The 15597-nt window shown below is 38.1% G+C and overlaps 1 protein-coding gene across 9 annotated transcripts in view; it reads left to right on the top strand.

The window, feature by feature from the left end:
* Positions 1–15597, top strand: part of EMSY (EMSY transcriptional repressor, BRCA2 interacting) — an 82598-nt gene that overhangs the window by 62445 nt on the left and 4556 nt on the right. For 5 of the 9 annotated variants that reach the window (XM_032640470.1, XM_032640468.1, XM_032640472.1 and 2 more), the window contains 6 exons: positions 3487–3651; positions 5377–5532; positions 6583–6624; positions 9292–9443; positions 11412–11975; positions 12942–13442. In XM_032640470.1, the coding sequence (XP_032496361.1) occupies positions 3487–3651; positions 5377–5532; positions 6583–6624; positions 9292–9443; positions 11412–11975; positions 12942–13442 (1580 nt within the window). The remainder of the gene's footprint in view (positions 1–3486; positions 3652–5376; positions 5533–6582; positions 6625–9291; positions 9444–11411; positions 11976–12941; positions 13443–15597) is intronic. The other 4 variants (XM_032640471.1, XM_032640477.1, XM_032640473.1 and 1 more) reach the window with 3 other exon arrangements.

Raw genomic sequence — 15597 nt, 5'->3', positions numbered from 1 at the left:
TACTTATTGCAGAACTTTTCAGAGCCATTATATGCTAATATATGTTGTGAAAGATGAAGGATATAATGTAAAATGCCCCCAACTTTTTTGACCATGGAACCCTTCTTTTGCAGAACATCTTTTTAAAAAAAATTTATTTTTTTACTTTTGGCTGTGTTGGGTCTGTTGCTGCTCACGGGCTTTCTCTAGTTGCGATGAATGGGAGCTACTCTTCATTGTGGTGCGCACGCTTCTCATCGTAGTGGCTTTTCTTGTGGCGGAGTACGGGCTGTAGGCATGCGGGCTCAGTAGTTGTGGCTCGTGGGCTCTAGAGCACAGGGTCAGTAGTTGTGGCGCAGGGGCTTAGTTGCTCTGCGGCATGTGGGATCTTCCCAGACCAGGGCTCGAACCCGTGTCCCCTGCATCGGCAGGCAGATTCTTAACCACTGCGCCACCAGGGAAGTCCCTTTTGCAGAACATCTTGAGGAATTAATGTTCTCTGGAACATGTGGGGCAAAGCTGTATAAGCAGTTAAATACTGTGAAGACCTTGGGCTTTATGACAGTACTTCAGAGGGAAGGTACCTATTACATCATGGAAGGGATATAGACATCTTGGGTTGGGTTTAGTTTAGAAGAGATAGTTTAGATGCATAAGGCATCTGGGAATCATTTTATATGAAGAATGGTAGGTGGAGAAAGGACATTTATCATGGAGAAGAGAAGATGAAAATTGGGTGGGGTTGTGGGGGACACGGAACTGTTGTCAGTTATCTTGAGGACTGTGACATGGAAGAGGGAAAAGAATTGGTCTTTGGTAGGTACATGGACAGAACTAGAACCATTGAGTAGCAATCAGAAGACCTGTTTCCACTCTATTATAAAGAAAATTTTCTAATTGTCCTAACAGTGCAAAGATGGAAAGAAAGTGTCTTAGAAAACAGTGAGTTCTGTGGTGTGGGATTCCTAGATTGTTAGGGATATTTTGAAGATTTTAGCATAGGATTGATGATAGTATTACTTGATGATAGTTGGTGATATCATCATCTATCAATGATCATACTATCATTGATGATAGTATACTTTCAGATTGTCTTTTCTAGCTGAGAGATCTTATGATTCTTTGCAAATGTGATATAGGCTTTTTATTATAAAGACATAGGAGACATTCTTCCATAGAGATGCCTGAATCTGCCTTTGAATATAGCAATACAGTGTTTATCTCTAGTACCTAACATGTAGTAGATGCCCAATAAATATTTGTTAAATGACCTGTGGGGAAAGATATCTGAGGCTCAGTAGGCCATCATCCTCAAGAGACATAGGAAAGTCTAGATGGATGCACACTGCATAATCAAATGGAACTGTTAGATCAGGCTCCTGGTGTCTCAGTCATTGCACTCTGACCCCAGCATCAGACTTGGTAGGCAGTAGATTTATCTAGTCTAAGCATAAGCCAAAAGTAGAGAGGAAAATCACTCAAGGAATGTTTTTCACATTTAGGTTCACACCCTCATTCTGTGTCACAGCATTTGGGGTTGCTGCATTGGTGCTTTGTTTGGTCAGCTACACTTTCTGAGTATGGGCAGAAAGAGAAAGACCAATCTCCCCAGTCCCTATGGGATGATGTTATGTGGGGTGATGTCTCTGACAGGTGGTCCCATGTGGAAATTTGTTCTCCTTTTCCAGTCTTATTCTACCTTATCTCTCTACCGGTGCAGTTTTTGCTTTCTTCTGGGTATTCAGTGTGTGTATTTTACAGAGTTGGGTTGCAAAGTCATTCTTTGCCTATAGGTCCTCTTACCTAGCCAGGGGTACTTATAGCATCATGAGAAATTCTTAAAATTGAGAACTTAGTTTATATAAAACTAATGATTCCCTAATATAATCAGTTCTCTTAAGTTTAAATTCTATATATCAACTTAGAATGAGTAAAGAAAAACTGTTATATGCCTCATGTGGCATTTGATATTACTACAGGATATTGTTCTTCAGTCATCTAGATTTTTTTTGAAAGTTTAATGGAAATTATACATCCCTGGTGTGGCATATATTCTACCTAGTGTTTAGAGGCTAGGGTGGGGAGCGGAAATACAATTTGTTAATGGTAAATTAAAATTCCAGATATTTTGTATATTGATTTTGTTTTCTTTAGGAAGACAGTTTTTTTGTTTTTGTTTTTTTAAGAGTCATTCCCCCCCCCCCCCCGCTTTACCTTTTTGGACAACTTTGTGGTTTTCGAAAATACAAAGTTCATAGAAGGTTGAACTTAAGTTGTTTATTCTCGGTTTTAGGGCTGCATGAATTCTTTTCTGTGATGCTTTCATTGACCATTCCAATTCACAATAGTCTTTTTCTTTCTGTATAGTTGCCCTATTTGCCCTAATCATTTTACTTTATCCCAAAATACAAAGCTATATGTGTATCTTTATTTTATGTCTCCTCCATTATAATCTAAACTTGGGAGTAAGAGTCATGCTTTTATAGCCTGTATAATTTCCTGTGTGGTATCTTGGACCAAGGAGTTTAGGAACTTAACAGTAGTCTAATACAACCTACTTATTCTGTAGATGGAAAACTCAATAAATAATTTGTTGTTTGATTTGATGTGTATTTAGTATTTACATGCATACTTATATAGCATGAATATAATACGCCTTGAGTTAGGGCTATAATTTATTTGGAAACTAACTAAAAGGCTTAGAACTTTTCAACCCACAACCAGAACAACAACAACAAAATAAAACACTTCTATTGTCCTTCATAGTTTATAAAGCTCTTTTATGTACGTCATTTCATTATATCCTTAGAAATCCTGTGAGGTAGAGAGGTAATTTTAGTGTTGCCATTTTAGAAATAATGATACTAAGACCCAGAGAATTAACTTGCTGATAATTGGTAGAGCTAGGACTGTAACGTAAGCCTTTGAACTCCAAATGTTATACGTGTCATATCATGCTACTTCTAGATCATTTATCCATTCTTGTTGTCATGGACAGGATTTCCTTTCAGTAACTCAGCCATCCCATAAGTGTTCACTGAATGCTCAGGTTATAATACAGAACACATTTTTAGGTGCACTGGGGAAAACAAGACTCATACAGCGTTTTGTTCTTACTGTACACAAACATGCACCCACCCACACAAACGCACACCTATTTATTATAGCAATTATAACATTGAATTGTAATTTGTCTCTTTACATGTCTGTCTCTCCAACCAGATTGTGTGCTTCTTGAGCATCCTTTGATTTTTCTGTGAGCTCCTTTATATCCTCAGTGCCAAATGTTGACTCAGGCACATAGGTGCCTAGTCTGTTGAATCAGTGAATGAATGAATAAGTGAATACAGACATGAAAGACATTATGCCCTCTGGGGGCTTACAGTCTTCTTGGGAAGATAAAGCATGAAGTTTATAGTAAAACAAAGATTAAAAAAAAAACAAATTGTTTTTTTTTAAGAGAAACTTTGTTTATAGGGTTTTTTTTTTTTAACTAATATAAAACAGATTCCCAGCCTGTAGTTCATGTAATTGCTTCCCGGCGTCAGGATTGGTCAGAACATGAGATTGCAATGGAGACTAGCCCCACCATAATTTATCAGGATGTATCCAGTGAATCACAATCAGCTACTTCAACAATCAAAGCTCTGTTAGAACTCCAACAGACAACAGGTATGAATTCACATGCTCAATTGAATGAAGCATGTTTTCTCTAGAGATGGGTTGTGCTAAAATATTACTACTGTTATATTTTCTTTGTTATTATTTGAGCACATTTCCCCCCTCTGGACTTGTCTATAATCATTGGTGCAGTCTGTTTACTTGTCAGTTCATTAAGATGTTCACAGGAGTACTGAAGGATAGACAGACTATAATCAGTAGAAAGAAGAAAAAAATGGCAGAGCTCTTTCTTCTCTGTCTCCTGCTTAAAATGGACAATCCTGTTGCCTTTTGTCACCAGAAAGGAGTAGGTCTGTCAGTTCTAAGCACGGAGATAAATGCAGTACAGTTGCCAGTTCCATTCCAGAATAGTAGGAGGCAGATTGGAGGGCCCCTGCCATCCTCCTTGATATTGATGGGGCAGTTTTGTGGTCCTAAAACACCATTAATGGCCTTGCTAGCATTCTAATTTGTTTTTTTATCTTCATACTTCTTTGTGTAATTTAACAACTTGAGCTTCCATGCAAAGCTATTCTTATTTAACAAGATCCAATCAGTATTTCTAGTTACTAAATATCTTTGATAAACTCTAGGCAAAACTGTGTTAGTTACACTGACTTTTTTATTATAATAGGTCAAATATTGTCAGAGTATTTAAGGGACCTTAGCGATGATCTCATCCAACCCTTTCATTATGGATAAATAAACCGAGACCTAGAGAGGTTACCCAGTTGGTTAGTGGCAGAGTGAGAGTCCATGTCTTTTGATTCCTAGTTCAATGTCCTCTCTATTAGTGGAGTGACTTTTGTATTCCTTTGGTTTTGTTTTGCTTTCTTTGTTTAAATGATTATCTTGATTTTGTTACATTATATGCTTGGTGAGAATAATCTGAATGATCATGCAGTGTACTTAATTAGTGGTTACTATTTGTTTGTAACATCCACTCTACACTACCCAAAGAATACTAGCTTTTATTGTAAGTCTTTGGTTAATCTTTCTATTGGTGTTATTTTTGGCTTTAGGCATTTCCTCAGCTCCTTATCTTTTACATACTCAGCTATTTCCATTAAAGCCTTATAGAGGGTAGAAACCAAATGATTTTGTAGAAAAAGTGATAATATAGAAAGTTATTCTATCCATGGAAACCATTCTTGACTCCAGACCATTCCATTGACATTTTTGCAGGAACAGAGAGGCCATATTTTCCTGACACTGAAAATTTTTATTCTTTAAGAGTCACTAAAAATATTGTAACATTTCTTTGGAGATTATCTTGAATTTTTAATAGATCAAATTAAACTGGTCACTATTCACTGTGTTGTGCTCTTCTGGGCAGGTGTGCCCTAGAGCAAATCATGCTGTGTACTGCTTACTCACCCTTTGTTTTCAGGTTGGTGAACTCCACAATACCAGGTACTGCCTTGAAGAAGGGTAAAGGAAATGTTCTAAGGGGAATATGTACAGGGGAAACAGATGCAATTGTTTGGCCTAGTGATAATAGGGGCGGATTTTAGTCTGATTACATATGAGTTCTTGCTAGGCTACTGGGTATGGTTGCACAAGTTGTGCACTCTACAGCCATACATAGCAGTCGGCTTTTTTGTTTTCAATTCACTGACTCCTTAGTTACTGCCCATGTGGCACCCCAGAGGTCTTGTTCATTATTCCCAAGAACAACTCTGGTTTTAGTACTTGTTTGTAATAAAAGTTAATTTTTCCCCTGACTTTTTTATACAGTAAAGGAAAAATTGGAATCTAAACCAAGACAACCCACTATTGACTTGAGTCAAATGGCAGTGCCTATTCAGATGACCCAGGAAAAGAGACATTCTCCTGAGAGTCCATCAATTGCTGTGGTAGAGTCCGAACTAGTTGCTGAATACATCACTACTGGTAGGTGTCCTCTTAAAAAGCAGTATTAAGGTAGGAGAGCTACATTTCTGGATTTCATGAGATGGTTGTTTTGGGGAGAGTATATTTTTTATATTTCTAGATCTCTTCCAGTTTTCTCTGAGAGCAAATTCACATTGTCCTTGGGATTTACCCTGTCTTTAATGACTAGGGGGAAAAAATCAATAGGTTGTTAGAAAGTTTGCTAGTAATATAAAACTGCAAGTTGGCCATAAATAACATCTGTGAACATAAGGCAATAGTTGCAGTGAGAGGATAGAATATCTTTTATATAAGAATAATATGCATCTGGATTTTTTAGTTTTGGGGAAGGGGCGGTGGGTCAAGGGAGAAATAAGGTATAAAAGCCTCTTTCTTTTTTTAAATGTAAAGAAAAAAATTTTTTTTAATTTTTTAAAATATAAAGAAAAAAATGTAGAAAATTTTAAATCCCTGTAAATATTTAGGAGTTCTGGTGGAAAGCACATTAGGTATTTGTTTAAAATGTGGTCTGGCAGCAAAACACTAATGAGGTTTTTGGATGGCATATGTAGAGAAGTGGAGCAGGAAGGTTAATAGATTCTTTCATATTCTGGTGAGACCACACCTGGAATACTGCTTTCTGTTTTGGACACTTCATTACCTTGAGATTTGAAATAGTTCAGAGAGTAGTAATGTGAATAATTAGGGGTTAGGAGAGATAATTTATGAGGCAGTATGTAAAGAACACCTGTCTTACGTTTTCTTTAGCAGTGATTAAAAAAGAACATAAAGTTACAAATATTTGAAGGATGTAAATAACAAAGTGGAAAAGGAATTCTTTGGGATCATTTTAGGAGATATTGTTAAGATTAATGGGTTAAAATTGCCTAAAGGGAAAATCCAATTAAAGATTATGGAAAGCCATCTAGTATCTTTCTTTAGAGCTATTTAGCAAAAAGCAGAGCATAGTATGTTGGGGAAATCAATAATAACCTCTGGGGATAGACTAGATTATCAAACAGTAAATAGATGAAAAGACCTATGATTTCTTCCCTTACTTATCCTTTTCAGAACGCACTGATGAGGGGACAGAGGTTGCTTTTCCCCTTCTAGGTAAGTGGTGTGCATCCATTTGTAGTATAACCTAAGGTAAAATATGATTGTTTGAGGGGGAACCACTTAAATGGATGCGCTCTACTCTGATCTGGTAGAGGAAAGGTAAGCTCTACTCAGTGAAAGGGAGAGAGACTTTTCTTTTGCAGAATACTAGGATTCTTTCTCAGAAATGAGCAGTTTGACATTGGAAAAATGAGTTGTTTAAAGAAATAAGTGACTGTTTTATGGTGTTTACATGGCCCAGTTAAGGTCACTTCAGCTGTTTTCCAAATATGCACTCTGTGACCTCCCTTCCATAATCTCCTCCCATCATATCCTCAGCCTCACTGAGTTTTTTCTTTGACTTCAAAGCCAGCTTCCTGGCCCTGGCCTCTTGTATCATCCTGCAGTGGATATTATTTTTCTCTAACTTTTCTGCACTCTGGGGAATTACTATGAAGAGATTTATAGTATCTTGAATGAGGATTATTTTTAAATGTTTTTAGCTGATCATCTATTAAATCCATTTCATTTCTTAATAAATTTAATGTAATAATTATGAAGATTAGTGTGGGCAACAGAAATGTGCCATATAATCTGATCATTTCATCAGAAATTATATTTATGTACTATTTATTTTTCAAATGTCATTCATTTCTGATGATGCTTATGTCAGTAAAAAACTTCATTAATTTGCTTGCTTAATTTTAATATTATTAGTATGATTTGTTTTTTCTCTTTTTCAGTTATATTATAAATGATTCAATACTTATTTTAATATAAACCTTTTTTTCAGTTTGATTGAACACATATGAAAGATTTTATTAACACATATAATTTAAAATGTACATATAAAGCATATTGTGAAATACAGTAAGATATTGTAGTACATTTATAAAAGAATACTGCTGGTGCTACCTATAACCTCATATCACATGTAGGCATATGTATAGCAACAATAGAAAAACTGCATTTGTGAATTTAGATAGAATATGTTATAAAAATAAAGCTTGTTTATATTTCACTGTCTAGTTTTAAAGTTCTGTACTATAACACATAAATGGCACTTTTACACTGATTTTTGTAGTGTTCATCTTACCCTTGGTCACTCCACTATGACTTTTTTAAGTATGGAACCACTACTACTTGAAATTGTAGATCAAGATATATGAGAATTAGAACCACGGATTATTGAGAGAGTTTTGATATTCTCAAAATCCTTAGCTAATTTTACAGATTTGTTTTAATCTGTTCCTGATTCAAAAAGTTGGTTTCCTAGTGACCATAAGCATTTTTAAAGGTCTGTAGAATAAGAAGTGATAATTGTTTATACTGTTTAAAAAGTTGAAATTGAGAAGACTTCCCTGGTGGCACAGTGGTTGAGAATCCACCTGCCAATGCAGGGGACACGGGTTCGAGCCCTGGACCAGGAAGATCCCACGTCGTGGAGCAACTAAGGCCGTGTGCCAGAACTACTGAGCCCGCACGCCACAACTACTGAAGCCTGCGCGCCTAGAGCCCATGCTCCATAACAAGAGAAGCCATTGCAATGAGAAGCCCATGCACTTCAACAGAGTAGCCCCCGCTCGTCACAACTAGAGAAAGCCTGCATACAGCAACCAGGACCCAATGCAGCCAAAAATAAATACATTTAAAAAAGAAAAAAAAAGTTGAAATTGAGGCTGATTAAAAATGGTAGTTTGGCATCAACGTAGATGTATAGTTTTACATCTATATATAAATGTAAATATAAATGTATAGTTTACTCCATGGGACCTTGTAGCAAGAGACTAAGAGGTGGGGTTGTTTCCTAAACTATACTCTCACTCATTTGTGTCAGATGAGCTAAATTTGAATAGATGAAAGAAAGAACACTGACTTTTCTGTTATTTTGTTAACTTTATATTTTAGTACTTAACAATTTAAGGACCATTTTCAATTCATTACTTCATTTGGTCCTCTTCTAAAAAATAAGTTTTTATCCCAATAAAAAAAACAAAAATAAAACAAACACAAATAAAACCTCTAAATTTTAGAGGTTAATAACAGAGTTTAAGTGACCTCTTCAAATTCACATAGCTGGTTGGTGGCAGAGCGGGACAGAATCCAGTTGTGACTCTTGGTCCAGTTCTCTTTCTGCAGTATCACCTTGACCTCTTACATCTTTAGGATATGAGACAGTGTCACTTTATATATAAAGGAGTGAATGCTTCTGGTTTTTGTATTGCATCTGGAACAGGGACCAAGAGATTAAAGAACTTGTACTGTCTCACTGTCCTTAAAGATATTAGTCTGGGATTTGATTGCAGAAACTGATTGTTGTTTTGTTACCTTAGTGGGGTAAAGGTCACTGGGGAAAGAGTACAACTCACAAGAGGATATAACTTTAAGGGATTTGTTCCTCCTTTGTGATAATAGTTTTCACAGTGCTTCTACATACATTTCTCATCTCATCCTTCTAATAGCTCTGTTATTCCCGTTTTACAGATGAGGACACAGAGTCTCAGAGAAGCTAAGTGACTTTTTCAGAGTCACACAGCTCATAAGTGGGCAGACTCTGGTCTTCTGCCTCCTAGTGCCACACTTTCTCTCTGTGATGCAATCTCACAGACGTTTGTTTCAAATGACTGCTGGTTACAGATGCTGTGGTGATTTCTGGAGAAATATCACCTTCTCTATTTTCAGTCAGCCATCGCTCCCAGCCCCAGCAGCCCTCCCAGCCTCAGCGGACCCTCCTCCAACACGTGGCTCAGTCACAGACCGCAACACAGACTTCGGTGGTGGTGAAGTCCATCCCAGCATCTTCCCCTGGAGCAATCACCCACATCATGCAGCAGGTTGTATCTCTTCTTTTTCCTCCTACCTTCTGTAACTGCCTCCTTTCTAAAATAAGGTTTAGTTTCATCTCCTTTTATAAGAGGGGAAATAACTGAGTTGAGGAGTGTTTGTATATAGTTCTTTCATCTGTGAGGAGTGAGTAAGGGAAATGAGCTGAGAGTCTTAACACCAGAAAGTAATTAAGAAATAGTATTCTTGGATCTTCTGTGAACTCTTAACATTTCAAAAGGGTGAGGCTATCTAGATGAATCTATGACATCAGAATTGGTCACTGTTTCTATGTATTTTATTGTTATGGAAGGATTTATCACTGAGGTAAGATTTTCAGATGAAACAGAATTTGGCTTGTTTAGCTGTTTGTTGCTGTTGCTGGGTTTTTCATTTGTTTTACTCTTTGCTTTTATAATGAATCCTTATGGAAACATTAAGTAGGTAAATAAATATTTGACTTCTTTCATTTTTTAACATATTTATTGAATATTTTACTTCTTTTACTGTATGTGATCAATTGAGGAAGAGACTCACAGGAAGGAGAATGAATTAGTATGAAACAGAAAATCTGGTACCAAGGGTAATGGGGAAAAGGAAAAAATATATTGATGACATTGATTTTGTGCCAGATACTGTGCTTTGAGCTTTAAATACTTTAACTTGTTTAATTCTTGGTATGATCCTGCAAGGTGGGTGAATTATCTCTCTTACAAATGAGGAAACTCATGCTCATAGAAATTAAATGACCTATTCTGGGTGGCAGAGCCAGGATTTAAACCCAAAGCATCCTGCCTCTATTATAAAGTTATATCATAAATATCAGATTTAAGCATGACTTATTATTAGTAGCCACATAAATTATCATTACTCAGCTGGTAGAGGTTGACCCTAATTACAGGCAAACTACTGGAAAGTCAGTGAAGAAATTGTTGAATTAAAAACCTATATGCGTAAGGTCATTATGAGATAGGGCAGGGTTTCAGTTGAATCTCAAAGTTTTAAAATTTAGAGTAGATGTGTAGCCTTTGACAAGGCAGTGGGAAGGATGGGGTTGGGGTGGATCTTCTGTCACTGAGGGAAGCCAGATGGCCAGAGGTTTTGCTGGGTGTCCGCTCTCAGCCTGGAGTCTGGCCCTCGTCTGGCTGTCCTGACATTGACCTTCCTCAAGACACCCAGAGAGGTCGGACAGCTGACCCTAACCATGTCACTGCCTCCTCCCAACACTATTATAACTGACACCAGGCCATCTCCCTTTCTACTGATAGGAACACTCTTGTCCCCTCCCTGGTCTCCTTCCCTCCTGGGAGCCAGGTCTCTGGGGAGCCATTGCCTGGTGGGCCTAGAACCCAAGCAAAGAGCGAGGAGGGCTGGGGCAGCGAGCAGTTCATGCAGACCTTGGTATGAAGCCTGACAAACCGTCTCCACTCAGGGCTAAGAGGCCCTCTGTGGGGACTGGGATGGGCACGACCTTCAGATAACGCCTACCTTCTGGACCGTGCTGGATGGATGGGCACACGGCCAAAGTGGGCTTCTCTGAACCTTGGCTTTTCTCTGGCTGCCTCACTCCTGGGTTGCTGCGTTCTTCCTTTGGACAGGTGAAGAGCTCTGATGACCAGGCTGGAGAGCTGTGTCCTGAGCCAGGGAGCCTTTTCTTTTTCTGTGTCGTGCTGTGCTTGCAGGGCATCCTTATTTCTCTTACCTATAAGTTCTGGGCCCTCTAGGACTTTGCTTATTGCAGTGAGTTGGCCAGTTTTTGCAGTACTTAATGTTGAAGTACTAAGAGTTGAAATTATAAGAGTCTCAATCTAAGGCCCCCTTTAGGATTAGAAACCTTGAGGTTTTTTGGTCTTTTTAGGTTCTCCCTTCTGAAATTTTTTTGAATGATTCTTGTAATCAAGTCTTTTCCAATTTGAGGAAAATGTAGCAATATAGGTGTTTTTCTTATTTCATTCTTACTTTGTGCCTTTTTTACTTAGGCATTAAGCAGTCACACTGCTTTTACCAAACACAGCGAGGAACTTGGAACTGAGGAGGGCGAGGTTGAAGAGATGGACACTTTAGACCCTCAGACAGGTCTGTTTTATCGATCTGCCCTGACTCAGTCACAGTCAGCTAAACAGCAGAAACTTAGCCAGCCACAGCTGGAACAGACTCAGCTGCAAGTGAAAACTCTGCAGTGCTTCCAGACTAAACAGAAGCAGACCATCCACCTGCAGGCAGACCAGCTCCAGCACAAACTCCCGCAAATGCCCCAGCTTTCCATCAGGCATCAAAAACTCACCCCTCTCCAGCAAGAACAAGCACAGCCCAAGCCAGATGTACAGCACACACAGCATCCCATGGTGGCCAAAGACAGGCAGCTTCCTACCTTAATGGCACAGCCCCCACAAACTGTAGTACAGGTGCTTGCAGTGAAAACCACGCAGCAGCTCCCCAAACTGCAGCAGGCTCCGAACCAACCAAAAATCTACGTGCAGCCCCAAACCCCCCAGAGCCAAATGCCGCTCCCAGCCTCGTCAGAGAAACAGCCGGCAAGCCAGGTAACGGAATATTGATAGCATGCAAAGTTAAACTTCTCTGTTCACGGAAAAAATGAGAACATCACGGCCCTATCGTGATTAGCAGTGCATTCTCCTGGCAAGAGGAAACTCAAAAGCCTCATTACACTGGTATTACTTTACCCCATCAGAAGGTTGACATTAGGGAAGAAATGCACGCGTTAATATAGGAAGAAAAAAAAGCATAGCGCTCAGAACTTGATTTTCCAGGCAGTTTTTAATGAAATAACTTCAGCATTGATCAACAGTGCCTAGAAGCGATATCCCTAAATTATTTTTAATTTTTAGGTATAAAATATTTATTTCCATGCCTGTAAACTCTATTTCTGTGGCAATAATGCTAAGTAAAATATAGTCTTTTTAGGAGCTTCATTGACCATCTTCCTTTGTAGTTTTACATCATCACGATTTGGTTAATAAATTTATCTTCTAGATTTATCTTCTAGATTTTGGAGGAATTATCTGTGAATATTGAAAAAAAATTATATTATGGAAAATCAGTGGCTTTGAAGTGATGTATGTGTGTATTATAAATACATATATATAGAATATGTTTGTATAAATGTATTTTGAAGCAGAAGATTGAAAAAAATCCTACTTTTTATTTTAAAAAGCTGAAGATTATATGAAATAATTTGAGATCGGTTGAAGGTGTACTGTGTGGGGATGTAAATCCCAAAGGAAAACAAGGCTGCTGTGACTTTTTTTTCCTTTACTGTTATGAACCTTGGCTGGCTGAACAAAGGTTCTTTTGACCCCTCCTCTTTTACTAGGTTTCTGACAAGTAATCAGATACTTTCCCATCAGCCCTCTTCTTAAAACACCAAGCTTCAAAATATCTTCCTAGTATACCGCACGAATGTTTCTTTTGCCATATTGTCTGGGGTGTTTGATAGGTTTTCTCAAAGATATGTAGCTATAACACACACAACCCCAATTTGTTTTCAGGTGGAGCAGCCAGTTATAACCCAAGGATCCTCTGTTACAAAGATAACTTTTGAGGGGCGCCAGCCTCCCACAGTTACAAAGATAACTGGTGGCAGTTCTGTGCCTAAGTTGACATCACCAGTTACAAGCATATCTCCCATTCAGGCCTCTGAGAAGACAGCAGTGTCAGACATTTTGAAAATGTCTTTGATGGAAGCTCAGATTGATACAAATGTAGAGCATATGGTAGTGGATCCCCCAAAGAAGGCTCTTGCCACTAGTATGCTCACTGGTGAAGCAGGATCATTACCCTCCACCCATGTGGTGATGGCAGGGATGGCGAATTCCACTCCCCAGCAACAGAAATGTAGAGAGTCCTGTTCAAGTCCATCTGCTGTTGGCCCTCCCCTAACGACAAGGAAAATCGATGCACCAGGAGTGCCTACGACAGGCCAGTTCATGCGTATTCAGAATGTAGTCCAAAAGAAAGCTGAAGAGAGCCCAGCAGAAATTATCATCCAGGTAAGAATCGGAAGGAACACCAGAAATCTTGAGCATATTGGGGGTTGTGGGTTTGGTGTGTTTTGGGATGTCACAGGAAAAGTCAAGCCAAAATGGGAAAGAGATTTATCTTTGAGATGGCATATGACAAACTTGGTTTACTACCTGTTACAAATTTACAAATTTATACTTATTTTCTGAAACAGAGTCCTAGAAAATTGATAGATATTGTCACAACAGCACACCTTAGAGGCAGTCAAGGGCCCTGGGCCCATGTGTCTGCTTGATTCATAGATGCAAGCCACACTTGCCAGTGTTGACTCAACAAGTCAACCTACAAGATCAGCAACTTCCCAGGTCAAACTTTGGGCTCCCCAGTCTTTGCCCAAAGAATATAAGTAGTTTGTACTTCTGGGATATAACTGGATTGTACTCCTGTTTCAAGTTAGTTTCAGGGACCCTTTCCTTGCAGAAACACAGTTCTTGATCCAAATTTATGGTTTTCAGGACAATAAAACCTTAATTAACTGAAATGTCCGGAGAAACATGTTGTAAGAGAATGTTTCTTAGTAATTTAATTTTATGTCTAACCTGGGATTAACCGTAAAGCTTTGCTTTTTATTTCAATCATTGTGTTATTGAAAAATCTTATTATGGTTACTGTCCTGCCCTGGTAAGTACAGGCTAGTGAACATGATGGATTATTCATTGACAGTAGATCTAACTATGCCTCACATTCCCTTCATTTTAAAACTCATCTGTCATCTTGTATAACAGATCCAGACTGAAAAGTTACACTGGGTCCAGAGTAGCTTTTAGAAGTTGTGTTTTATTTCCCTCTCTCCTTGCAAGGTATCAAGTTGTTCTCTTGACATTTATCGTTTTTGCTTGGAAGATGTCAGAGCAGCACATTTTAGTTAATTGAGAATTTGGATGTATTGAAACGTGGATAATCTAGTATTTACCGTAGACTCACTATTGTGTGACTTAGGTGTTCCTATAGTAAATTTTGCCTTTCCTGCGATGCCAAGCCATGAGAGAATGCAAATTGACCAATATTAATCCAAATATGATTTAACTTAATATGGGGGAAATGCTTAAATGCAAGTAGATCTGGCCATTAAATTATTCAAATAATTTGTTCCTTCCTGTCAGAACAAATGTTAGTGAACTAAATAATCCTTGACCAAAGGATTTGTTACGTTTTCTTTCCACCTGCAGAGGTAGGTTTGGTGAAAAAGGAAGTTTCCTGGCTTTGCCATTCACTGTGTGACTTTGGGCAAGACTACTTAACCTCACTGTGCCTTCGTTTCCTCATCAGTAAAATGGGAGTAAGGAATGCCTACTTTACACGATTGACATAAGGAGTACACAAAATTGAGATGAAGCACCTAGCACAGTACCTGGCTTGTAGTGATTGCCCAATAAATGGTAGCTATTACTATTTTTACTAAAATTTACTGTGGCTCCTGGGAATTTAAATTGGTATGCTCACTAAATTGAAAATAATTTTGAATAACTTATTTAGAAATTATTTTCTGTACTTTGTGAAAAGGGGTGAAAATGTAATTTGCTTCATGTATCAAGGATGATAGCTAATGAGTGGGTTCTCTACAAGAATATCAACTAACTTTTAGCATGTACCATATGCTGGGTTGCTGTGCCAGAGGGAAGAGCAGCATAGTGATTAAGAACCAAGCTTCTGGAGTCAGAAATGCCTAGATTTGAATCTCACCTGTACTCCTTAACCACATTGTGGCTTGGAGCAACAGAGTTAACCTCTGTCCCTGTGATGAAATGGAAACAATAACACTTAACTCACAGGGTTGTTTTGAGGATTGAGAAAATGTATATAAAGCAGCTGGTTAAGTGTCTGATATAGAGTAATACTCAATAAGGATAGCTCCTGTTATTATAATCATCACTAATATACTGTTAGAACATTTTCAGGTCTCACTAGTTATGCTTAGCTTTGACCCAAAGTATTGATTTTTACTGATTTAGTAAAGAACCTATTGACATGAGTGAAGGAAGTCTGCAGAAGTTCTTTGATTCCTTAAAAACTATTCTGTAAAAATTCAGCATGTTTAATATTAAACGCTTTGTAGACAGATAATCTGTATTTCATTTATTCATTCATTCATTCATTCCACATGTATTATTTAACCTCTGTCTT

This window comes from Phocoena sinus, chromosome 8, assembly GCF_008692025.1.
Source record: "Phocoena sinus isolate mPhoSin1 chromosome 8, mPhoSin1.pri, whole genome shotgun sequence".
NCBI lineage: Eukaryota > Metazoa > Chordata > Mammalia > Artiodactyla > Phocoenidae > Phocoena > Phocoena sinus.
This window is presented reverse-complemented; position numbering and strand designations above follow the sequence as displayed.